This window comes from Zasmidium cellare (genome assembly GCF_010093935.1).
Source record: "Zasmidium cellare ATCC 36951 unplaced genomic scaffold M409scaffold_10, whole genome shotgun sequence".
In the NCBI taxonomy this organism is placed as follows: Eukaryota; Fungi; Ascomycota; class Dothideomycetes; order Mycosphaerellales; family Mycosphaerellaceae; genus Zasmidium; species Zasmidium cellare.
The window spans coordinates 131,611-154,384 of record NW_022986954.1 but is presented as its reverse complement, the minus strand read 5'-3'; the positions used below and the strand labels follow the sequence as shown (position 1 = coordinate 154,384).

The window sequence follows — 22,774 nt, the reverse complement described above, 5'->3', positions numbered from 1 at the left end:
TACACGAGCACATTGCCAGCACCGCAGTCACACTCGATTTTCTGAAGAGCGGTGGCGAAAGTATCGTGTCTCCCGGAGCGTCACGGCCGAGCAAATCTCAGCCGTACGCGCCGTGCACAAGGAAGCAGTAACTTCCAGCCACCGCATCTGATATCTCACGCAACAATGGCGCGGACGAGGCTCACTTGCGGACGCCGATGACCACCGAGACCCCAAAGACCTGGAACCAGTGGCGTCGACCAATGTTTGTTGGCGGGTCAAGGTGACATCACGCGTCTGCACTCGAGCTTGCCGTCTTGTTCCGTTTGCTGCGTGCCTGAGAGAGCTTCACTTTGAGCTGTGGACGTATCATTTAGTCATGCCGACGGCTGCGAGAGGGCAGTAGACTCTTCAACAAGACAGAGAAGTCAAAGTTCTTTCATCACCTTTCCTTCAGTCTTCCCTAACTACCGAGCCAAAGCTTCACAAGAAGCTCAACGACACACACCACAATGGCTTCAGACAAGCCATTGCAGTCTCTCACTGACGAGGTAGACAAGTGGTCGCCTTATTCTCAGACGCGGAGTACGATCGATGAACAACCACTCAGCAAAGATGAGCTCGAGAAGACGAGCAAATGGATGCATGCCTCACTTTACCTCTGCTTGGGCATGCTGTACCTGAAAGAGAACCCGCTATTGCAAGAGCCGTTGAAGAAGGAACACATCAAAGCCAGATTGCTGGGCCATTGGGGTAGCGATGCCGGACAGTCGTTCACGTATGTCGACGCATGTGGCAAGGTTTCTTGGGCAACGCTGACTTGTCGAACAGCTATATTCACATGAACAGACTGATCAAGAAGTACGATCTTGATGCCTTCGTCGTTTCTGGTCCAGGCCATGGTGCTCCCGGCTTGATCTCCAACTTCTACCTCGAGGGCGTTTATTCAGAAGTATACCCTGAAAAAGCCGAAGATCTCCAAGGACTGCAGCGTTTCTTCAAGCAGTTCTCGTTCCCTGGTGGCATTGGCAGCCACATGACTCCAGAGACACCGGGTTCCTTGCACGAAGGAGGAGAGTTGGGATACTCGCTCTCTCACGCCTTCGGTGCAGTCTTCGACCACCCACAAACCATTGCCCTTACCATTGTTGGAGATGGCGAGTCAGAGACGGGCCCTCTTGCTACCTCGTGGCACAGCAACAAATTCCTCAACCCAATCACTGACGGTGCAGTCCTCCCTGTGCTGCATCTCAATGGATACAAGATCAACAATCCAACCATCCTCGCGCGTATCTCAGAAGAAGAGCTGGTAGCTTTGATGAAGGGTTATGGCTGGGAGCCATACTTCGTGGAGGGTTCGGATCTTGACACGATGCACCAAGCAATGGCTGGCACACTCGAGCACTGCGTTAAGGAGATCAAGCGATATCAAAAGGAGGCTCGTGACTCTGGCAAGGTCTTCCGTCCGAGATGGCCAATGATCGTTCTGCGGTCGCCAAAGGGTTGGACGGCGCCTCGCAAGGTTGAGGGCCATTACCTTGAAGGTTTCTGGCGTGCTCATCAAGTCCCTCTCCCCAAGGTGTCGAGCGATCCTGAGCAATTGAAGATGCTGGAGGAGTGGATGAGAGCGTATGAGCCGGAGAAGCTGTTCACAAAGGAGGGCAAGTTCATTCCTGAACTTCGAGAGCTTGCCCCACCCAAGGGCAAGAGGATGAGTGAGTTGTCCCACCGTCTGACTTTGAGGTCCGTGAGCTGACATATCCAGGCGAGAACCCAATCACGAACGGTGGGCTCATTCGGAAGCCTCTCAAACTCAACAAGTTCCAAGACTACGCTATCAAGGTCGACAAGCCAGCCGTTACCAACTATGGAAGCATGGGCAACTTCGCCATCTTCCTGAAGGACATCGTGAAGGATAACATGCAGACCTTCCGTGTCATGGGTCCGGACGAAACCGAAAGCAACAAGCTCTCTGAGATTTACAAGGCTGGCAAGAAGATCTGGGTCAACGGGTATCTTCCAGAGGACGAGGATGGCGGCAATCTTGATCCAAACGGCCGAGTGATGGAGATGCTGAGCGAGCACACAGTCGAAGGCTGGCTGGAGGGCTACCTGCTCAGTGGTCGTCACGGCTTGCTCAACTCGTACGAGCCTTTCATTCACATCATCGACTCAATGGTCAACCAGCACGCCAAGTGGATTGAGAAGTGCTTGGAGGTCTCTTGGAGACAAGCCATCTCGTCTCTTAACATCCTCCTCACCAGCACGGTCTGGCGACAAGGTGAGCAGAATAATCACGCAGACTTGATTTCACGACTGACTGATTTCACAGATCACAACGGCTTTACGCATCAAGACCCTGGTTTCCTCGACGTGGTTGCCAATAAGAGCCCAGAAGTTGTCCGCATCTACCTTCCTCCAGACGGCAACTGTCTTCTCTCCACCATGGACCACTGCTTCAAGTCCACGAACTACGTCAATGTCATCGTCGCCGACAAGCAGTTGCACTTGCAGTACCTTAACATGGATGCTGCCGTTGAGCATTGCACCAAAGGTCTTGGCATCTGGGACTGGGCATCGAACGACCAGGGTGAGGAGCCAGACGTGGTCATGGCGTCGTGCGGTGATGTTGTTACACAAGAGGCTCTGGCTGCGACTGCTCTACTGAGGTGAGTCAAAACACACATTCTACCAAGAAGAAGGCGCTAACGTTCACAGACAACACCTGCCGAGCCTCAAGATCCGCTTCGTCAATGTCGTCGATCTGTTCAAGCTCATTCCCAACGGCTACCACCCTCACGGCCTGACAAACGCAGAGTACGGCAACTACTTTACCACCAACAAGCCGGTCGTCTTCGCCTTCCACTCCTACCCATGGCTCGTTCACCGTTTGACCTACAACCGCCCTGGTCAAGATCTCATGCACGTCCGTGGATACAAGGAGAAGGGCAACATCGACACACCACTGGAGCTCGCCATCCGCAACGAGACTGATCGTTTCTCGCTCGCAATCCGTGCGATTGACAGTCTGACTGACGTGCTCGGTAACAGGGGTGCTGGAGCTAGAGAGAAGCTGCTGGAGCAGCGCATTCGCAGCATGAATTATGCGTATGAAGAGGGTCTCGATCCGGAGGAGTTCACCAACTGGACTTGGCCGTTCTGAACGGGATTCTCCCAACAGTTCAACGGTAATCAGGCCACGGAGAGGATGAGTGTATGACATGGCGTCTGGCAATCAGGGTGAGAGGCATGTAATGCGAACATGAATGTAACTTGTAATGAAAGCCATACATGAAGCTGCTTGTTTGAGTGCGACATCTCAAAATCTCTTGCGCTGTCTGAGGGAATCAAGGAGTGGGTGATGTGCTCTGGCACTCTTCTGCAGGTGAGGTCCGGAAATTCGTCTAGATGTGAGTGAGGAGAGAGCTAATCATGATGACAGGTGATGCTCTGACAGGCCCTTGAAAGGCTCCTGAGAGTGAGTATGTCACAAGTCGGCATGTGAGATGAGGTGAAGTCAAGCGAAGGGTGCATGGCACGTGAGAGCGTGGTCCTTCCTCCTGTTCGAGGAAGAGCACAGGTCTAGACTGTACTTCAATTCGTCTTCAGGGTCGAAAAAGTCAACACCGACCTCGCTCTCGCCCACGACCACGACGACATCGACATCGACACGACCAGCATCACGGCCAGGAGATACATTCAAGACAAGCATGTGGTGACCGCCAAACTGCGACTGACATAGAGAAAGACAACAGACGAGTGAAGCCAGCGGGGCAGTGAAAGCAAACGGCATGTGAAGTGCACGGGCCAGTTGTGACTAGTCCTTTCTGCCGACTTCCAGCCAGCTTCGCAACACCTGCAAGTCGCGCCTCTAATCGCTTCGAACGAACATTCTCCAGCGTCAAGCACAAGGGTCAAGCACAATTTGCCATCAACCACATCAAGGATCAGCGCAAAATGCAAAACAACCGCGTCGCTCAAGACCACGGCACTTTTGTGCCAGAGTCTCCCGTCATTCTGGTCGATGCGCCACGTCATGATGAAGTGTCCATCACAGCCCGCAAGAAAGGCGTCACCATCGGACACGGCGATCTCATGTTGCGCACCATGGCAATCGAGAAGTCCTTCTTCAACAACGGACCGCCATTGACGGCCTCGCCGCTGACGGCGCAACTCGGCTTTCCTCTCGAAGCTGTAGCATCACCAATGAACGAGTCGATCGCGTACAACTATCCCGTGAACGAAATGTTCGCTTCCTCCAATCCGGAATCGTCTGAGTTCTTGACAGACTACACTGCTTTCTACGGGGACGTCTCGCTCGTTCGTGCGGACGGCAAGGCCATGAGTCCGCTCCAGATTGAGGCGCTATTGACGTACATCAATCAGACGCGGAAGAAGTGGTTGACGAAGACCAGACACATGAAGGAGGGAGAGGCGAAGGAGGTTGAAAGAAAGAAGGTGAAGGCCAGACTGACGCCGGAGGCTTTCCACACGTTCTTCGAGAACTTACGGCGCCAGATGCTGCGCGCGGGCAACCAGGCATTCAAGAACGTGGTGTCTCCTGTCAGCATCACTCTCAGCGAGGTTGCACCAGCATGTGGTGCCTGCTACGCCAAAGCTGAGCCAGGCAAGCACTTGCTGACTTGCGCCAAGTCCAAGACGAGGTACTACTGCGGTCGGGCATGTCAGAAAGAGGATTGAAAGGAGCACAAGAAGGTCTGCGGCATGGACTAGACAAGAGTTTCAAGGGCATGAAGACACGGGATGGAGATAAACGATGACACGAGCATGGAGCTTCAGACGCCGTTTTGTTTGCCCCAGGCATGCGATTGCACTACAGTGGAGAGTTGAAACTCTAACGAAACGAATTGGCTTGATTAGAATAACGAATTAAGCGTGTTGGTATGTGTCTTCATTGGTTTGCTTTCGCTTTGTGAAAGGGAAGGTGCGAGGTGAATGAAATTTCGGCGCACGGACCATGTGAAGTTACTAGCGTCCTTTTCTTGTTCCTGCTTGACGCTGTTTATGTTATGAGCACCAGACAACACCTTGCCTCCAAGTGAAACTATAAGTCTCTATCAATCACCCACCGCCCGCCGTCTACCACTCACCGCCCACCGTCGACCACCCACTATGGCACCCCAACGCAACATGTTCGCCATGTTGGCGGACGAGAACGACGACGAGACCTCCTCTGCCCACAGTCAGCCACAAACCGACGACGGTACGACCAGTCAGACCATCTACACGCCTCTCACCGAGACTCATCAGTCCGACGATGCCGACTCAGTACAGTCGCCCCAAGACATCGTCTTGACACCAGAAGCCCAAGAGGCGCGAGCAGCACTCACTCGCCACAAGCAGATGGCCGCCTTTCTCATAAACTTTCACAACAACCACCACGGTCCAGAACAACCCCTCGAAGACGGCATCTGGGGCGCCGTCATCCACCCACGCACCAAACACGACCTCCCCGGAGGCGAGAACCCCCTCGAGGACGGCACGAACGTGCGAGCCCGAATCACCCCTGTTCCAGGTTCGATGGCGTCCTACGAGAACCCAGACAATGTCTGGCTGACACCAGAACTTCCTGCGAAACTAGGTTTTCCGGTCAAGATCACGACGTGGCCATACCCACAGGGCAGGGCAGCGGATCAGAACCAGTACAACCACTTCGTGCATACCCTGTTCCTCGGCGCCGACGCCTCGAAGTCTAGCTTTACCAAGTTCACGCACGAGGGATACATTGGCGACGCGTTGGTCGTGCGGACGGATGGAAAGGACCTTTCGGATCAGCAGGTGGAGGTTTTGCTGCATTTCATCAATGATGAGTTCTCGGTGGCGGCGGTGAAGTTGTTGGATATGGAGGAGGGCAAGGAGAAGGATGCGTGTAAGAAGCAGATCGCAGAGAAGTACCTCCACCCGGAGGCTTTGCATGCGTACTGGCAGGAGTACCGTCGGGAGAGGATCAAGAGTGGGCGAGTCTGGGAGGATGCGGTTTCGCCTGTCAAGGTGACGCTGGGAGAAGTGAAGCCCGCTTGTGGCAGGTGCTTCAAGAGGGAGGCCGAAAAGGGGCAGTTCTTGTTCTGCGAGGGTTGTGAGGATCGGTTTTACTGCTCGAAGACCTGCAGTGATAAGGATGAGAAGCGGCATGCGGAGTCCTGCTTTTGGGAAGACGAGACGGTGGACTCTGGTTTGGACAGTAGTGCTGAGTGTGTGGATAGTCAGTCGTCTGACTTCAGCTATTCGGAGGAGAGGTCTGACTAGAATGTCGAGGCATGGCAGGAGAGGTTCTTTGCTGGATCGGCCAAGTGGCAGTGCTTTTGACAGAGCACCGTCACCTTCTATCCCGCGTATGTGGCATTGTACTCTGCAAACAATGCTTTAGTTAGCGGATGTGTTATCAACAGATTTGAAGGGATCGTGGTTCGTTCTCACTCTGGCCTCGCATTCGTTGCTCCTTCCTCATGAATTAACCTTGATGCGTCCGCGCTCTTCCCTCAACATGACCGCACCTTCTCTTCTTGTCTCTTTTCCATGACTCAAAAGCCCACTCATCGCTTTTCGTCCCTCTTGCATCAACTTTCACCTCAAACACAAACTCCAACTAGCATCAACCACATCTTCGACTCCACGCCGCTTCGCATCGAAGCATCTCCACAAGCTCACCATCGCCCCAGGTAGATCATCTTTGCATCAACCTTCGGTGAGCATAAGAGACACCGAGAACCGTCGCACGACTGATCCGCCAGGCAGCAAGTCTCACAGTCTCTCAACATGGCGAGGCCGGGCTTCTCCAAGACAATCCTTCTCACGGCAACACCAGGAGAGAAGCCCGTGAATGGGATCAAGTGCATCCCGATTGACTTCGAGGTCATCTGGATGCCCAAAGACAGCCGGCCGGAGCTGTTAGATTGGAAAGTCTCGCAGATCAGCGTCAAGCTCGGAGTTCCTGTGAGGGCCACACGCCGTCCAGTGTATCCTCCCGTGCCAGATCCACCTTTCAACAACCGCGTCCCGCCACTCTTCATGAAAAGCGACATGGATGACCCAGATTTCGGCGCCTCGGGGCACATCAGCTGGCTGCAGGGAGACTTCGCGGTGCAGCGCTGCGACAAGAAGGACCTCGAGGTGGATCAGCTCGCGGCCTTGCTGCAATACATCAGCGGCAACTTCGTGATAGCTTCCTCTTGGGAGTTTCCAAAGTTTCCAAAGGACGTCCAGAACTCGATCAAGGCAGAGATTAGCAAGAAAGTCAATCCAACCGCTTTCGCCGCCTGGTTTGAGGACCGACGCCTGCAAATGATTGCGGAAGGCCACAAAGTGTGGAAAGATCTCCCGTGTCCCGTCGTGTTCGACGGCTGTGCCGCTTGTGGAGAGAGGGGGAAGGATGGGCAGGAACTGCAGCTTTGTGCCGGGTGCAAGGAGGCCCGATACTGTACAAAGGCCTGCCAGAAAGCACACTGGAAGCAACACAAGAAAGCGTGCAAAGAAGCTGCGCATCACAGAAAGGCCCACCTGCATCGGACGCTCCAGCTCGTCCTAAACTTGTGATCGTGGTGACCAAAGACGATCGCTGATCTCCAACTTCGAAGTGGTGCTCACGAAATATCGGTGGGAGGCTGGCGCTGGATGGATCCGCAGCTATAGCTTGCGCTATGGTTGAGATGTGGGATTGCAGAGAGAGAGACCGCGGATGAGTGGCTTGTTGCTTTCATGACTTCGTTACTTCAGACGAGTATTCGATGACCAGATTGTGGTATACTCAACTTCCGTTCTCGTTACATCTCCAATCCCACATGTTCCAGAATCATACCCTCGGTGTTCTGCAGAAAGTGGAATATTGATCTGCATGACTCTCAAGCTATCCAAGCAGCTTGGAGTGCGATCAGCAGCGCAGTCGCCTGTGAAAAGTCGGAGAGATGGCAGTTCCATGAGAGTCACTGTGACCGAAACGAGGAGGGTATATACATCCAGTGCCACCGAATCCCACCCCCACCGACTCCCCTCCCTTAAAAAGCATTCTCCTGACTATCCCTCACACACCTCCTCACCCTTCGTTTGAATTCTTTCTGATCATTCCGCCACAACTTCCCCGCCTCAATATTCGCGGGACTCTCATCGTTCGGACTGCTCAACATACTGATCACACTGAGCAGAATCGTCTCGGGGGTCTGCACGGGCGACCAGCGTTCTGCCGCGGACTCGTAGCCGTACTGGTCCTCTTCGGGCGGGTGCAGGATGGAGATGCAGACTTCGCCGGACTCGTAGACGTTCGGGTGGAAGATGGGGGTTTCGAAGCGGAGTTTGGGCGGTTGGTGCGGGTAGGTGGGTGGGAAGGTTAGGCGGGTGCGGAAGATGCCTCCTAGATATCGCGGGGAGAGATTTAGTGATGCTCTTTCGTGTACTTTCTTCTCGTGTAGCCCGGCTTAGACTGTCCTCGGCCAGCCTGGGCTTCCTGCTTCAACTCACTCACCTCCATATAAACTATCCTGCTCGTCACTCAGCATGAGCATAACCTCCCAGTCGAAGACACTGTTATTGTTCAGGCCGCAGCTTATGCCAGGGATATCTCTGTCTGTTTGCATTTGCTTGAACTGCTTGCCGAGGATGATCGCGGCGCTGGAGGAGCCGCCGGGGGAGCTGGTGTCGTTTCGGTTCGCGGGGGAAGCCATGATTTGGAGGGAGATCCGCAGGCTGGAGTTCTGCTGTTGCCTCCCTCAGACGCTGGTTCTGCCGTGCGGTTTCGAGTGGGTCGCGTGAGGCTTCGAGGGCGAGTTCGGTGGTGGGGTTGGCTTGGTGGGAGTGCCTTTGGCGGAGAGCTTGATGGAGGGTGGTGGAAGAGGGAGATGTGAGGTATATAGTCAGACTCGCGGTATCCAAGACGTGCAAAGTTTCCAGGGTTATAGCAGTGAGATTGTTTGTTGTTTGTGCATCGCCGGGGACAAAGTGACGTTGGAAAGGCAGTAGGATGGCCTTGCGCAGCTTTCGGACTTAACTCGTGAATTAGAAGGGTCACCACACTTGGGCAGCAGGAACCTTCTACGCTACGGCTTCAGTGAAGACTATGATGGAGTCACATTGCGTGCGTCAGTGAGATAGTACTGAATAAACGGATAGACAGAATGTGAGAAAACAGGAGGTGAAGTGAGCAGTCGTGCGTTCATTGGTTCGAGGTGATACTGCGCTAGTCAAAGTTAAAAATTTAAGAGTAAAACCTGGAAGGTCACGGGTAATAAGTCAGGCATGTGATAATGATACTGTTGATCTCGTTGAGGTTCTACCATTCGTGCTTCGTGGGGTATTCACCACCGCATGCATTGTTCGTCGTCTCTCGCTCTCGGCCAGTATCACGTCCGACCCTCTGGCAGCTTTCTCAACAGCTCGCCTCTTCGTCTTCCTGGCACACACCGCCATTGGGTGTTATTACGATGCTTCTTGCAATCTCTTCCGTGCACATCGCAGTCTCGACGGTACTCTTGTTGGACCGGCGAGGGATGGTATCAGCTGGACTTTTTTTCAAGCCACAATTCCTGCGCAGACTGCGTGAGATCTGTTCCCGGCTCAATTCCTCAAAGCCGTCCTGTGAATCGTGTAGGTCAAGCAAGGCTTTACTGTCGCCTCGCCAACTTCATGACGGGTTTGCTCTCACCCGGGGATCACTTCGTCCACGGAGACGGCTGGCCCAGCTTTGAGGACGGCGTCGAGACTCCGCGTCGGCACTGGTACCAGGCCGGCTTCGACGGCCGGCTGAAGTTGATCCCAACACTTCCTGAGCATATCCTCCATCCACTGCTCTTCTTCCACCTGCAATCGCATCTGACGTCGAGCCATCTTGCTGCGCTTGACTTTCATTCCGGGGGTTCCGCCTAAAGGGCCAACGACCGGACTTGCGGGCACGGATGATTCGGGACTCGAAGGATCGGGTGAGGTGGGCTGTGAGAGTAAGACGTCAAGCTCCAAGCATTGATGAATCAGATCTTCCACGCCATCGCGGGTCGCCACGGCCTTAGGTTGCATCAGCTCGAAGAAATCTGCGCCGTATAGTTCGTCTTCCTCAATCGCGTGCTCGAGTGATTCCAGAAAGAACATGAAGCTCGGGAGAGTCGGGCCCTCGATGGTAAAAGGATAGTGGACATCGCTGAGTAGGCAGGCCGCGTGCAATAATCTTATCGAGAATTCAGAGTCCAAAGAGTGGTCCACAACGCAAGCTGGACATACGCGGGTGTAGCACCAGTCTCGCTCCTTTTCTGATGAGAGAAAGCATTGCAGCCAGACAAAAGCGCTGCGTGCCGTACCCGTGAACGCGTACTCAAGATCTTCCAGCTTCGTCGCGTGGGTCGCGGCGGATGCGACTCCGCAGGCTTTGTCGAAAAGTTCCACCACGGGTACGAGAAGCGCGTGGAGAACGTCGCGCACGATCAGCCACCTCTCCAGATTCTCCAGGTGGGCTGGAGTATGGGCGTCGCACAATCTAGCAGGGAAAATAGATGTTAGTCGTGAATCTGTCTCCACGTGTTTGGGGATTGATAAGAACTCACTCGTACGTGTAATGCTCGGAGAGATGCGCTCTCAAGATGCTGAATCCGTCCGCTTGTGCGAGCGTCTCCACGTCCTGCACCTTGAGCAAGAACGGCGACGCATTCGGCGTCATGGTCGGAAGGGTAGCCACAGGCATATCGTCTTGCTCGGTGCGCTCTTCAGTTGCTGTCGTGATGTGATCGTCCACTTTCCGGGACATGACCTGGAGAGAAGGGGATCGGCAACAGGCAACGCGAAAGGTCTTCTACCTCACATCGGTCCGTCTGGGAAACGCGCACATGTGAGGTCGAGGTGGTGAGTCGGCGGTATTATGGAGCTGATAGCGAGCGGGTGACGCAGGACGGCGTCTGACCAGACGTGTTGCGGGCGACATGCGGTACAAGTACTATAGCGACGGCGAAACAGAGGCGAGGAGAGCGACAAGTAGAGACGTCTCTTACCCACTTGCCGGTGCTCGCGGTGCTAAAGTAGAGCTTCGAATAGTGCGCTTGTGCAGGAACGCCTTCTGGAGCGGAGGGTGCTGGGATTGCGTGGCATCTCTTTACGGGGCGGCGAAGACGAGCATGTGATGGTCACATCAGGCGGGACTTGGGCAGAGTCCCGCGATGGCTTCCGCGCAGCAGTGGGAGAGTTCACCGTGGCACGTTCGGGCGGCGGCCGAGCGAATTGGAGGCGGGTGGGATGAGAAGGACGGCATGCAGTTACCTGGATGGTATGGCCTGTTGCGGACGTGGTGGTGTTTCCTCGGCGGCAAACGTCTAGAAGCTGGCTGGAATGCGCGCTAGAAGACTGAAGGAGGAAAGCCGGTCTGCACGGAAGGAGTCAAAGAGATGAGCGCGCGGCCAATCAAGGCGGTGTCATATGAAGACCCGTACGACGTGGCTGCGAGACAGGCGAGCAATCTTCTTGCAACGCTTTCTCTTCGCAAATCTGGGTGTGGTGGAAAATTGTGACCTTCATCTTCCGTTCGGGAGATCAACACCATGTGATGGACCCTGGTGGCTGCGAGTCAGGACGGCAGCCCGACTGCCGACAGCTGCCTCCGACACGAGGCGCTTCAAATTGTGATTGAGCCGCGCCGAGTCTTTTCCTTTCGCCTCACACTTCACCTGTCGAGACCTCGCAAGCGCGGTGACTGCCTGGGAAACACGCTGTCTGTTGCCACATCTTCTCGGCGACGACCGCAAACACGGCCAAGCGTAGGATATCACGCTGTGGCACGAGCATCAGAAGTGGAGAGAACGAACGTGATCTTTCACTCCGGCTCTACGGTCCGCATGGCGAGAAGCAAGGCGCAGCACGTGGACAGCAGGACTTCCGAGTCAGCGCCCGCACGCCTTTCACCGTACTCGTTACCATCGCATCCTGCCCCATTTGAGAAGGAATGGGATACCGCAGAAGGAGCTGGACTTCTCCGCAAAAGTAACAGCTCCTCGTGATCACCATTCTGCATGCGTGGTTCCATTCACTCAACCCTGCAGCGTGGGATGTCCGCCCAGAGTGGGATTTCTGATATCCCTTGATCATTGATGGCTATTGTGTGACCACGAAGAAAACGACATGCCCGGGTGCAGCCACGACTCACTCCTTCGCGGACGAGATGGCCGTTCTTGCATTGCATCTGACATGTCGGACCGAGGCCGAGACTCATCACTACCACACATGTATACAGGTCAGCTCAGCCTCGTACCACGCGGACATCCTGCTCGGATTGCCTCCACGGCCTCCATATTACCCCAGGTTCAAGGGTCCACGAACTGATTTGCATGCCCGTGAACCCTGAAGGCGTGCGCAGGAAAAAGACCGTCTGGGGAGGTCGGCAGAATGCCGTGGAGCCACACCTCACCTCCTGCGTTGATGCAAGTCCAGCCCATGGAAGAGGTCATTGCCGTTACCCATGCGACTCGGCATGCCCGATTGACAGATCTACATGTTTCAAGATTAATGCCATGCCTTCCAAGAACCAGGAACCAATGTCTTGGGAAAGCCTGCGTGCATTGCTCGCAACGGGCGCGGGTCATCTGGACGTTTCCCCTCACGTACAGCTGGACGATGGAACAGACCTGGTTCTCCCACCTCCACGCGTGACTGATGTGCTGGCGGTCAATCACTCGCTCTGCCAGAACCGAAGCAATTGGCATCACGCTGAAACGACGTTAACGGTCACCAGGTCATCTAATGCAATTCTTTAGGGACAGTAAGCGCAATAATTACCTTACGAAGCTCAAGAGATCATCCTGAAGACAGAAAGTGAACTGGTTTGACTTGAGTCTTGTCACTGGTAGGTTCTGTGCTAACCTACAGACTCTTCGCAAATGCCACAATCGCTCGTTGAATCTTTTCATGAGCATCGTTCAGCACAACACGGAATAACAATGCCGCTCCATGCGGTAATCCAAGGTTCACCTCTGCGGCTACCTTGACACCCGCAGCCGTCAACTTGTGGAAGTACGCCAGCCCGTCGTCTCTCAACGGGTCCAGCTCGTCCATACTCAGGATGTGAGGCGGGAGACCTTTCAATTCTTGCTCGGTCGCGTTCAGAGGCCATGCTTCCGCCTTGTCCATATGGTCCGGAGAATAGTACTGCGACATGGACTTCATGGAAGCGCAGTTGATGATGTAGTTGTCATTCTCCACCATGCTTGGGAACTGCTTCAACTTCTCCTCCTTGGACAGGCCGTACTTTCCACTAACGTAAGGAACATATGCGTATACACCAGCGATCTTGTCAACCCAACCCTCGCGGTTCGCTCGCAAAGCTGTTGCGCAGGCCAGATTCCCACCGCCGCTCTCGCCTTGAAGAACGATCTTACTGATGTTCAGATCGGATTTGTGTGCGTCGACCCACTTGACTGCTGCTACGCAGTCGTTCAAACCAGCTGGGAAGGGGTTGTGCTTCTCTTTGGTGTAGGCATTACGGAAGTCGGTGACGATGGCGACAACGCCCTTGATAGCCATGGATTTCGCCCAGCGCATGTGAGGCGGCGCATTGGTCGAGATGATCGTCATGCCTCCTCCGTGCGTATAAATGACACACGGCGTGGGCTCCTTGGTGACTGGACGAAAGACGTACAAGGTGATCTTGTTCCCATCTTGTCCATCAATGGTGATCTCCTCGGGCCCGACGTCAGGTTCGTTCTCATCACCAGGCAGACCGAGAGGCGTCATGCTATACATCGCATTGGTTGCCTCGTGTTGCTCTCCTAGCAACGGATGCAGCTCTTTGAGATCCGTCGGCCACGACGCAGGGAGCATATCCTGAAAATCCGCAGCCACCAACGCCTTGCGAAGCTCCGGATGGAGTCGTTCATCGTCGAGGAACTTGAGATCAGGATTTCCCAGACGCCCTGGAGGCGTGAAACCGGATTGTGCTGCCATAATTATTCGTTACAACGCTTGAATGCTGTATTTCGTTGCTTGCTAAAGTAAAGATCGAAGAAGAGCTTTTGAGGTGGGACGAAACGAAGGTGTTTAGGTAGCTTTGGTTTTTCTGACACGGTAGTGTCGATCTTTCTGACTCTCGCTCTTTTGACGATGACCGACCTCGTGTAAAGCTCCGGTTAGCAAGCTGAGCTCGCTCAAGGCCCTAAGACGGGTATTTTTTGAGGAGGAGCGGGACTTCGCAAAAATTGTGGGGGGAGAGGGGGAGAGGCTGGATGATGCTGTGGATACGTCTCTCTTCAGAAGTGATGCTGGCAGCTTTTATATCTCCCATCTTCAGCTTCGTACCCTTGAGTGCTTCGATGGAGATTGTTTCCCACGTATCCTGGAACCGGCTTTCGGACATCTACCTGCCTGAGAAGACATTATTCAGCTCATTCTCCTGCATAACCATGCATCTTAACTCCTTGTCCTCATTGCCAGATTCTTAACCCCACCGGAGACAACATCCATCCGGTCTTGCACCTCGTGCAGCCTTGCGTCTTTCCATATTCATATTCAGAGGTCCCGAAGAATTGCCTGAACGAGCTGTTATGGCGAGGCAGGATCAAAAGCCCTTGAAGCCACTGCGAAGTTTATCACTAGTAGAAGTTGGGTGTGTGTGAAGAGGATCTTGTTCGATTAGAAATGTGAAGACGTTGATGTTTGTTCCGTGGAAGTTGTTGCTCCGTGAGGGCTTGGGGAATGGCTGAGAATCCGGGCGAGTTTCGCACGAGGGATGGGGGACTTTGCTCGAGATGGGGTGTATTTCTGTTAACTCTAACAGAAAATGCAGTTGGTATAACTTTTTGCCAGGCGCATGACTATTCAAACAAACCGGATCCGATCTCTTTTCGCGAGAACATCATGTTCGGCTATCACATGCGAAAAGCTACCGGAACCGCGGCATGTGGCTCTCTCGCTCCCCACAAGCAGTGATGAGCCGCCTCTAACCTTCGTCTGGGAAAAAGGGAGCTCTGCACTGCATGACTTCGAACCTAGGTAACCAAACACTCCTCCTCGAATGTTTGTCGCTGTCTGCACGTCGCCGTCGTAGCTCTCCCCCTTCTTCGTTCTACAATGGCCTCGCCCATCCTCCGCCGCACCCTCCCCCGAGCAACCATGTCGTCCTCCCCACAGCAACGCCTGCAAGCCGTCCAGCGACACTTTACCTCCTCGACCCGCCGCCCGAAAGAAATCCAAGACGCGTATATCGTCTCCGCCGTACGGACGCCCTGTGCGATTTTCAATGGATCCTTTAGCAGCGTCTCCGCGCCGGAGCTCGGCGCCACCGCGATCAAAGAGGCGATTAAACGGTCGGATGTGCCGCAGGACAAGATCTCGCATGTGTATATGGGAAATGTGATGCAGGCGTCTGTGGGGCAGGCACCGGCGCGACAGGCGTCGATTTTCGCGGGGTTGTCGCCTTCGGTGGAGGCGACGACGATTAATAAGGTGTGTGCGTCTGGGATGAAGGCTGTGGCTATTGCTGCACAGCAGATTGAGCTGGGGCAGGAGGAGGCGTTGGTGGCGGGTGGGATGGAGAATATGAGCCGGGTGCCGTATTATACGCCGCGAGGGCCGCAGTTGCCGGGGTTTGGCAATGTGACGATGGAGGATGGGTTGCTCAAGGATGGACTTTGGGATGTGTACAATCAGATTCATATGGGGAACTGTGCGGAGAATACGGCGAAGAAATATGAGGTTAGCAGGGAGGATCAGGATGAATATGCGATTCAGAGCTTCAAGCGGGCGCAAGAGGCGTGGAAGAATAAGTTGTTTGATGATGAGATTGTTCCTGTCACGATCAAGGGCAAGAAGGGCGAGACTGTTGTTGCTGAGGACGAGGGATACGGCCGGTTGAAGCTGGACAAGGTCGCGACTCTCAAGCCAGCGTTTGACCGCAGTGGGAAGGGCACGGTGACTGCGGCCAACAGCTCCAGCATGAACGACGGTGCCAGCGCACTCATACTCACAAACAAGGAGCTGGCCAAGCAGTACGGTGGTGGAAAGCGTGTGCTTGCGAGGATAGTCGCATATGCAGACGCTGCGGTGGATCCCATTGATTTCCCTGTCGCGCCGGCAAAGGTTGTTCCCATTGTCTTGGAGCGAGCAGGTATCACGAAGGAGCAGGTCAAGGTTTGGGAGTTCAACGAGGCGTTTGCTGCTGTCATCAAAGCCAATGCAAAGGTGAGATTGAGATTCCTTCGACCATCTGAGTGAGGACTGACTGTTGTGTAGATTCTCGGCCTTGGTAACGACAACGTGAACCCTCGTGGTGGTGCCATCTCACTTGGTCATGCTCTCGGTAGCTCGGGTGCTAGGATTCTCGTGACGCTTCTTCACCAGCTCAAGAAGGGCGAATATGGGTGCGCGGCTATCTGTAACGGCGGTGGTGCGGCCAGCGGCATGGTCGTGCAAATGGTCGATGCGGATGAGCTGTAGATAGCGAATGTCCAAAAGCTTGTATCTGTATGTGAATGAATACACCGTGAAAGTGTCGCGTCGTTGCCGGGTATTTGCATGTTTGCATGTAGTTCGCATGCGGCTTCTGCACTGCGCAAGGTAGATGCTGTCTTCCGACTTCATTCACTTTGCGTGATTCGTGAAGCTTCTGTCATAGCAAACATTGAGTGTTGAGAGTTGAAAGTGAGTGTCGACCTGCACATGTTGTTTCCGGTGCGCTGACTTTTGGCACGTGCAGTGGGGCTCAAGCGCGTTTAAGGTTCTGTCGCGGATAAACAGCAAGCAGCCGTCCGACATCATCCCCTTGGACCACCACCCTTTCAGTTAATCCTCCCTCCTTAGCGCAGCCTCCTCCACCATCTCGCGCAACGCCTTCACCTTCAACGTACGCGACCGGCCCTCACTCGAGCAGCCTGAGCAGGGCGACATCTCTACCGCACCCCCGAGGCGACGTTTACTTTGGCTTTGACCAAGTACGTCGACATTCGAAACCGCGACACCTTCACCACCCCCCACCTCGGCACCAGACATTCAATCTTCATAGTAAGAGGTACGTTTCAGTTGTGATTGCGCCGCAGCGGCAGCGGGCAGCGGCGAGCAGGCAGCATGGCGACCGCGAACACCATCAAAGTGGTTGCTCGGTTCAGACCTCAAAACAAGATTGAGGTGGCAGCCGGCAGCGAGCAGATTGTCGAGTTCAAGGGCGAGGACTCTTGTACCATCAACTCCCGAGAGGGCAGCGGCGCCTTTACTTTCGATCGCGTGTTCCCGACCAACACCGCCCAGCACGATGTGTTCGACTACTCCATCCGCAGCACTGTCGACGATGTGCTTGCGGGCTACAACGGTACGGTCTTCGCGTACGGACAGACAGGCTCGGGTAAAACATATACCATGATGGGATCGGACATTGGCGACGAGCAGAGCAAGGGTATCATTCCGCGCATCGTGGAGCAGATCTTCTCCAGCATCATGCGCAGTGACGGCAGCATTGAGTTTACGGTCAAAGTGAGCTACATGGAAATCTACATGGAGAAGATTCGAGATCTGCTGGTACCGCAGAACGATAACCTTCCAGTGCACGAGGACAAGCAGCGTGGTGTATATGTCAAGGGGCTTGGAGAGTTCTACGTCGGATCCGTGGATGAGGTGTACCATGTGCTGGAGCGAGGTGGCCAGGCAAGAGCTGTGGCCGCAACCAACATGAACCAGGAGTCTTCGCGATCGCACTCCATCTTCGTTATTGAAGTCACACAGAAGAATGTCGAGACTGGCTCCGCACGATCCGGACGACTCTTCCTTGTCGACTTGGCTGGTTCCGAGAAGGTCGGCAAGACTGGTGCCAGTGGCCAAACCCTTGAAGAGGCGAAGAAGATCAACAAATCCCTATCAGCACTGGGCATGGTCATCAACGCTCTTTCAGATGGCAAGAGCAGCCATATCCCATACCGAGACTCCAAACTCACACGAATTTTGCAAGAATCGCTGGGTGGAAACTCCAGGACGACCCTCATTATCAACGCATCCCCTGCATCATACAACACTGACGAGACCATTTCGACCCTTCGCTTCGGTGAGCGCGCCAAAACTATTAAACAGAAGGCCAAGATCAACGAGGAGCTCTCGCCTGCGCAGCTCAAGTCTTTGCTCAAGAAAGCACAAGGCCAAATCACTTCGTTCGAATCGTACATTCAGAATCTTGAAGGCGAGGTTCTCAACTGGCGTAAAGGCGAGCAGGTGCCGAAGGAGCGATGGACCCCAGCCATGAGCGACATTTCCAAAGCGCCTGCACAGGCCCCACCCCGATCAGCTACACCCACCAGCCGACTCAAGCAGGAGGATGCTGGCACGCCCAGACCGGAGAGTCGAATGGACCTGGAACGTGCTGCTACACCTAGCCTCGTGCTCGAAAAGGATGAGAAGGAGGAGTTCTTGAAGCGCGAGAATGAACTTCAGGACCAGCTTGCCGAGCGGGAGCGGAGTCTGGAAGCTGCCGAACAAGCATTGCAGTCTGCACGGACCGAGCTGCGGGATCTTAGAGAGAGCCATTCCAACACATCGCGTGCCAACGAGAAGTTGCAAAGCGAGACCGAGACTCTTCGCATGCAGGTCGAGAAGATCGAGTTCGAGACCAAGGAGGCTGCCATCACTATGGATTCGCTTAAGGAGGCCAACGGCGAGCTCACACAAGAACTCGACGAAGTCAAGCACCAACTTCTGGACGCTAAGATGGCTGCCAAGGAGTCATCGGCACTGCTGGACGAGAAGGATAGGCTCAAGAAGGAACGCATGGCCCAGATGATGGCAGGCTTCGACCTAGGAGATGGCATGGTCTCAAGCAGTGAGCTGCAGGTCCGCGAGATTGTTCAGCAAGTTCAAAGCATGCTTGAGGTCGCCGACGGTGGTGAGGCTATCACGGCAGATGAGCTCAACGCTCTTAATGAGAAGCTTTTGGAGCTCCAGGGCCTTATCCGCCAACAGGACGTCGGTGCCAGCAGCCACATCGATGGTGCACAGAGCGCCATCCTGGAGCAGAAGCTTTCCCAAGCCCAACGCGACTACCAGGAGCTGCTTGAGAAGAACCTGTCCGAGGCGGACGTTGAGGAGGTCAAGCGTAATCTCTTTGAATCGCTCTCGTCGCAACAGAACGGTGCCAACAACGCATCAGAGCTGCAGGACGCCCTTTCACGACAACAAGAGGAGAACTCTCGCATGCGCAGCGAAGTCGAAGCGCTTCGAAAGCAGGCACTCAACGGTGCCAATGGTGCCTCCCTCAGCAAGCAGCTCGCCGACTTTGATGCCATCAAGAAGTCGCTCATGCGTGATCTGCAAAACCGCTGCGAGCGTGTGGTCGAATTGGAGATCAGCCTTGATAGCACGCGCGAGCAGTACAATTCTATCCTACGCAGCAGCAACTCGAAGCAGCAGCAGAAGAAGTTGGCTTTCCTCGAGCGCAACCTCGAGCAGCTTACCATGGTTCAGCGGCAGCTGGTAGAGCAGAACGCTCAATTGAAGAAGGAGGTAGCCATTGCAGAGCGAAAGTTGGTTGCACGTGGCGAGCGTATCCGTGGCTTGGAGGGCCTCGTGCAGGAGAGTCAGGAGAAGCTGATGCTTGCCAACCACAAGTATGTCCTTGAAAATCCCCTAACTCTCCCTGAGTGTCAGCTAACAAATACCTGCAGGTTCGAAAGCCAACTCATGGCCGTTAAGGAGCGCCTCGAAGCAGCCAAGACTGGCTCCACTCGCGGCCTAGGACCCAATTCCCCCGCACCCACCACATTCGCTCAGAACCCCTTCGGCCGGATAGCCAAGCCCCTTCGCGGCGGCGGCGGAGGCGGAGATGGCTCGCAGCCCGCCGTGCCCACGTTCGCTGGCCTGCAGAGCTCCGCCTCGCAGGAGAGCAGCGGCAACAAGCGCAGCAGCTGGTTCTTCAACCAACGCTCGTAATTTTCGCAATAAACGGATCCGGCATTGTTGTCGTGCGTCGGCTTTTTGTCAATAGGGGTAGACTTTATTACAACTCTTGGGATGAATGCTTCGTTTTGTATGCATTTTCATGATAGATGAAAGATGGGGCTGGGGCGCTTGTTGCGTGGGAATAGGAATGGCAAGAGGTTGGAGCAAGGGCGAGATGATCGTTACAGGCATGGGATGCGGACGCGGATTGCGGATGCGGATGTATTTTGTGCTGTCGAGGCGTGAGACACGATACCCATTGAAACTTTATTTGTTGGTCTGTTTACTATGCTTTTTGAGTTCGTTCTTAGGATGTGTGTGCGATGTTGTTCTTTGAGGTGAGGTAAGAGGGGGGTTTAGGGCCCCCTGAATAGGGATTCTGGTTTGGATGGGTTGGGGCAAGGAGATGGCAAGAGACTGGCGAGTGCTCTAATGACACGAGACGTAAGCTGATCTTGAGACCCTTGTACATGAGGCTAGCATGCTCTCTACCTAGCAAGTGACCCTCTCTGTCCAAGTATCGAGCTGCTAGTCTTAGGCAGGGCTAATTCATTCACTTACTCGAGCTGCGCACGGACTTACGCTAAACGCTAACATGTGTCACCTGGGAGACTTAGCATCGCCCGAGCTCGTGGTTTCTCCTTGTGTTCGCATTCTTCTCTGTGCTTTGCATATTCTAAACGAAGTGGAAAATATCTGTTCGTGGCGGGTCTTGCGGTCGTTCGTAGCGGCGTTGGAGGGTGGCAGGGCTGGCTTTAGGGGGTTTGGTTCTTGGCTTTGTTTGGAATAGGAGAGTTAGATGGAGGAGTTGGAGACGGGCTGTTACGAGTATTTGTGCTGAGTATTAGATGTTTTGCCTGCGTGGGAGAGGTGTTTGTGTCTTGCAGATGAGTTGCTTGTCTTTACGCTCTAGTTGTAGTCGTAATGGAAGTATTAGGTATGCTATCGTTCTCTAGAAAGCACGACAGCTGTGTTACAAGCAAGTCCTTGACTTGAGTGGCTAAGTTACGGTGTAGATGGTTCCTTGCAGTCTACAAAGGAGATCGAGTTAAGAGCCCGGTCTTGTAGGTTGTAGTCTATGTCTTGCATAGATCTTTTGAAGACTTTTCCGTCTTTTAAGGGCGCTACGCAAGCATTTACTTAGGCTTGGACAGCGCGTGAGAGGCTCTCCTGTGGTGATCGTTAGCCTTGTGGATTGATTCTACATCTCCAGGTCAATGTGTGTAAGCTCGCGACGGTTCTATTACTGCTGCGCCTTGTAGAAAGAGCATTGTTCGACCCTCCTTGTTTCCTTACGGCGTCCAGCTGTAGACATCATCTGGTCCGCTAATTCTGCGTCGTTGCAAGTCCACCGCGATACAAGGCCGCCTCTAGGTGTTCGTTATACGGTTGTGGCTAGCAACGAGCCGATCTACTTTCCGACCAGCTAACTGCGATCGTGACTGTCGAAAGCTCGAGAATCATGTTTTCGAAGCCTCTGGAGTTAGCTAAAACCAGGAGCGACGCGGTGTGCTATAAGTAGTCGCTCTGCAGCACTCTCGAGTGTCTAGACAACAGCTTCAGGGTTCAGAATTGCCTAGCAGACCGTTAACGATGTGTTTTGTTGTTAATTCTGTCGTAATCTAGCACCATGGCACGCTCTTGCCTTAACTCACGCGACCTAACGTCGCTCCTTTCTTTAGTACATTCACATGCGCGCGCTAGTCTCGTTAGCGTGCAGTCAACTCCGTCGCGACATCGCGATGCTTTTAAGACGCCTGCCTCTCCTTCGCCCTCTCTTGCAACACAACACAACACAACCCAGCAGTCGTAAATTTCTCCTCCGACATTCACATACGAGAGCAGCTTCGATAGCAACGACTATCATTCGCCGCAATGCGGCCACGCCCTCCGACCATTCACCCTCCACCTTACTTCAAGTCGACTTCCACCCCTTCACCTCGCATGGTAAGTCATCCAGCAACATTCTCGAGGCGCTCCGGCTCACATTGCTAGGTACAGGTTTCCTCTAACATGACATCTCCAACTTCGCCTACCCGGTCGGTCCACCACTGTATACGGAAGTATGACCCATCATCTGAGGCATACTCAAGCCACTACGATAGCGACGACATCCAAGCAGCAAACATCCTAATGTCGATGCGCCACGCGGATCAAACCTCAGCTGGCAACTATGCACAGCACTCGCATTGTAAGGTCAGCATCGAAGCAATAAGTCACTTCACCTGCACGATCGATGTCAGCTCACTGCGACCCTTGACTGACCTTGGATCTCACAGTGCACTCCCAGTACCGTGAACGAGTCATCAGACGAGCAATCAGTTTTCACCCGTTCATTCAGTTGCTCCACGGCGGTCTCTAGCAACTTAGCAACCCCTACCCCACAAGCGGCGACGAAGCGCAAAGCTCCACCAAAGAAGAACGCTAAAGCTGCTTCGAATACGAAGAAGGGCAAGACTACTGCGAAAGAGAACAAGACTCGTCGTCAAAAGGAACGCCGTGGAGAGAAGAAAGCCGGCGTCTACGGCTCGACTCGCCTGCGGGCTAATATGAATAGTCGAAAATACTCACTAGAGGACGACAAATTCATACGTCGCTGCTACACAGAGTATGCTGCTCGCACCAATGGCGGCCGCATCCCACCTAAGGAACTGGTCGAACTCTACAACAACCAATTTCCCGAGAAGGAGCGGGGTCAATCGGGCCTCTCAACTTATATTCAGAGATCAAAGCAACTCAGAGCGATCAGGAACGGATTCAAGATAGTGAAGCGATAGAAGTGAAGTCGGCTGCGAAGGAACCGAGCCGACTTGATGAGTGGACCTTGTGATCGCGCGAAGGTAGCGCCTAGTCACGTGTTGGAGGAGTTGCTTCCCCTTGCTGTACTTCGATTACCAAGCAATCGACTTGC

At 54.1% G+C, this 22,774-nt stretch overlaps 10 protein-coding genes across 10 annotated transcripts; 7 read left to right on the top strand and 3 right to left on the bottom strand.

Annotated features, from left to right (window-relative positions):
- Positions 1-491: 491 nt before the first annotated feature.
- On the top strand, positions 492-3,142 carry M409DRAFT_64924 (uncharacterized protein; the record flags this gene model as incomplete). Its single annotated transcript, XM_033816288.1, has 5 exons — positions 492-757; positions 811-1,694; positions 1,745-2,260; positions 2,312-2,648; positions 2,698-3,142. The coding sequence occupies 5 exons, from the start codon at positions 492-494 to the stop codon at positions 3,140-3,142; spliced, it is 2,448 nt and encodes an 815-aa protein (XP_033670059.1).
- A 794-nt stretch (positions 3,143-3,936) lies between these two features.
- On the top strand, positions 3,937-4,680 carry M409DRAFT_52450 (uncharacterized protein; the record flags this gene model as incomplete). The annotated part of the gene is made up of 1 exon (XM_033812085.1): positions 3,937-4,680. One exon carries the CDS (start codon positions 3,937-3,939, stop codon positions 4,678-4,680), a length of 744 nt encoding a protein of 247 aa, XP_033670058.1.
- A 432-nt stretch (positions 4,681-5,112) lies between these two features.
- Positions 5,113-6,246, top strand: M409DRAFT_20392 (uncharacterized protein; the record flags this gene model as incomplete). Its single annotated transcript, XM_033805371.1, has 1 exon — positions 5,113-6,246. The coding sequence occupies one exon, from the start codon at positions 5,113-5,115 to the stop codon at positions 6,244-6,246; it is 1,134 nt and encodes a 377-aa protein (XP_033670057.1).
- Positions 6,247-6,756: 510 nt separating this feature from the next.
- Positions 6,757-7,533, top strand: M409DRAFT_52448 (uncharacterized protein; the record flags this gene model as incomplete). Its single annotated transcript, XM_033812084.1, has 1 exon — positions 6,757-7,533. The coding sequence occupies one exon, from the start codon at positions 6,757-6,759 to the stop codon at positions 7,531-7,533; it is 777 nt and encodes a 258-aa protein (XP_033670056.1).
- Positions 7,534-7,991: 458 nt separating this feature from the next.
- Positions 7,992-8,654, bottom strand: M409DRAFT_64923 (uncharacterized protein; the record flags this gene model as incomplete). The annotated part of the gene is made up of 2 exons (XM_033816287.1): positions 7,992-8,344; positions 8,456-8,654. The coding sequence occupies 2 exons, from the start codon at positions 8,652-8,654 to the stop codon at positions 7,992-7,994; spliced, it is 552 nt and encodes a 183-aa protein (XP_033670055.1).
- A 973-nt stretch (positions 8,655-9,627) lies between these two features.
- Positions 9,628-10,720, bottom strand: M409DRAFT_20389 (uncharacterized protein; the record flags this gene model as incomplete). The annotated part of the gene is made up of 2 exons (XM_033805370.1): positions 9,628-10,453; positions 10,521-10,720. The coding sequence occupies 2 exons, from the start codon at positions 10,718-10,720 to the stop codon at positions 9,628-9,630; spliced, it is 1,026 nt and encodes a 341-aa protein (XP_033670054.1).
- A 2,099-nt stretch (positions 10,721-12,819) lies between these two features.
- Positions 12,820-13,899, bottom strand: M409DRAFT_64921 (uncharacterized protein; the record flags this gene model as incomplete). The annotated part of the gene is made up of 1 exon (XM_033816286.1): positions 12,820-13,899. One exon carries the CDS (start codon positions 13,897-13,899, stop codon positions 12,820-12,822), a length of 1,080 nt encoding a protein of 359 aa, XP_033670053.1.
- A 1,122-nt stretch (positions 13,900-15,021) lies between these two features.
- M409DRAFT_52445 (uncharacterized protein) lies at positions 15,022-16,386 on the top strand (the record flags this gene model as incomplete). The annotated part of the gene is made up of 2 exons (XM_033812083.1): positions 15,022-16,131; positions 16,183-16,386. The coding sequence occupies 2 exons, from the start codon at positions 15,022-15,024 to the stop codon at positions 16,384-16,386; spliced, it is 1,314 nt and encodes a 437-aa protein (XP_033670052.1).
- A 627-nt stretch (positions 16,387-17,013) lies between these two features.
- On the top strand, positions 17,014-19,854 carry M409DRAFT_52444 (uncharacterized protein; the record flags this gene model as incomplete). The annotated part of the gene is made up of 2 exons (XM_033812082.1): positions 17,014-19,532; positions 19,590-19,854. The coding sequence occupies 2 exons, from the start codon at positions 17,014-17,016 to the stop codon at positions 19,852-19,854; spliced, it is 2,784 nt and encodes a 927-aa protein (XP_033670051.1).
- Positions 19,855-21,738: 1,884 nt separating this feature from the next.
- On the top strand, positions 21,739-22,640 carry M409DRAFT_20385 (uncharacterized protein; the record flags this gene model as incomplete). The annotated part of the gene is made up of 3 exons (XM_033805369.1): positions 21,739-21,810; positions 21,859-22,059; positions 22,143-22,640. 3 exons carry the CDS (start codon positions 21,739-21,741, stop codon positions 22,638-22,640), a joined length of 771 nt encoding a protein of 256 aa, XP_033670050.1.
- Positions 22,641-22,774: the final 134 nt, after the last annotated feature.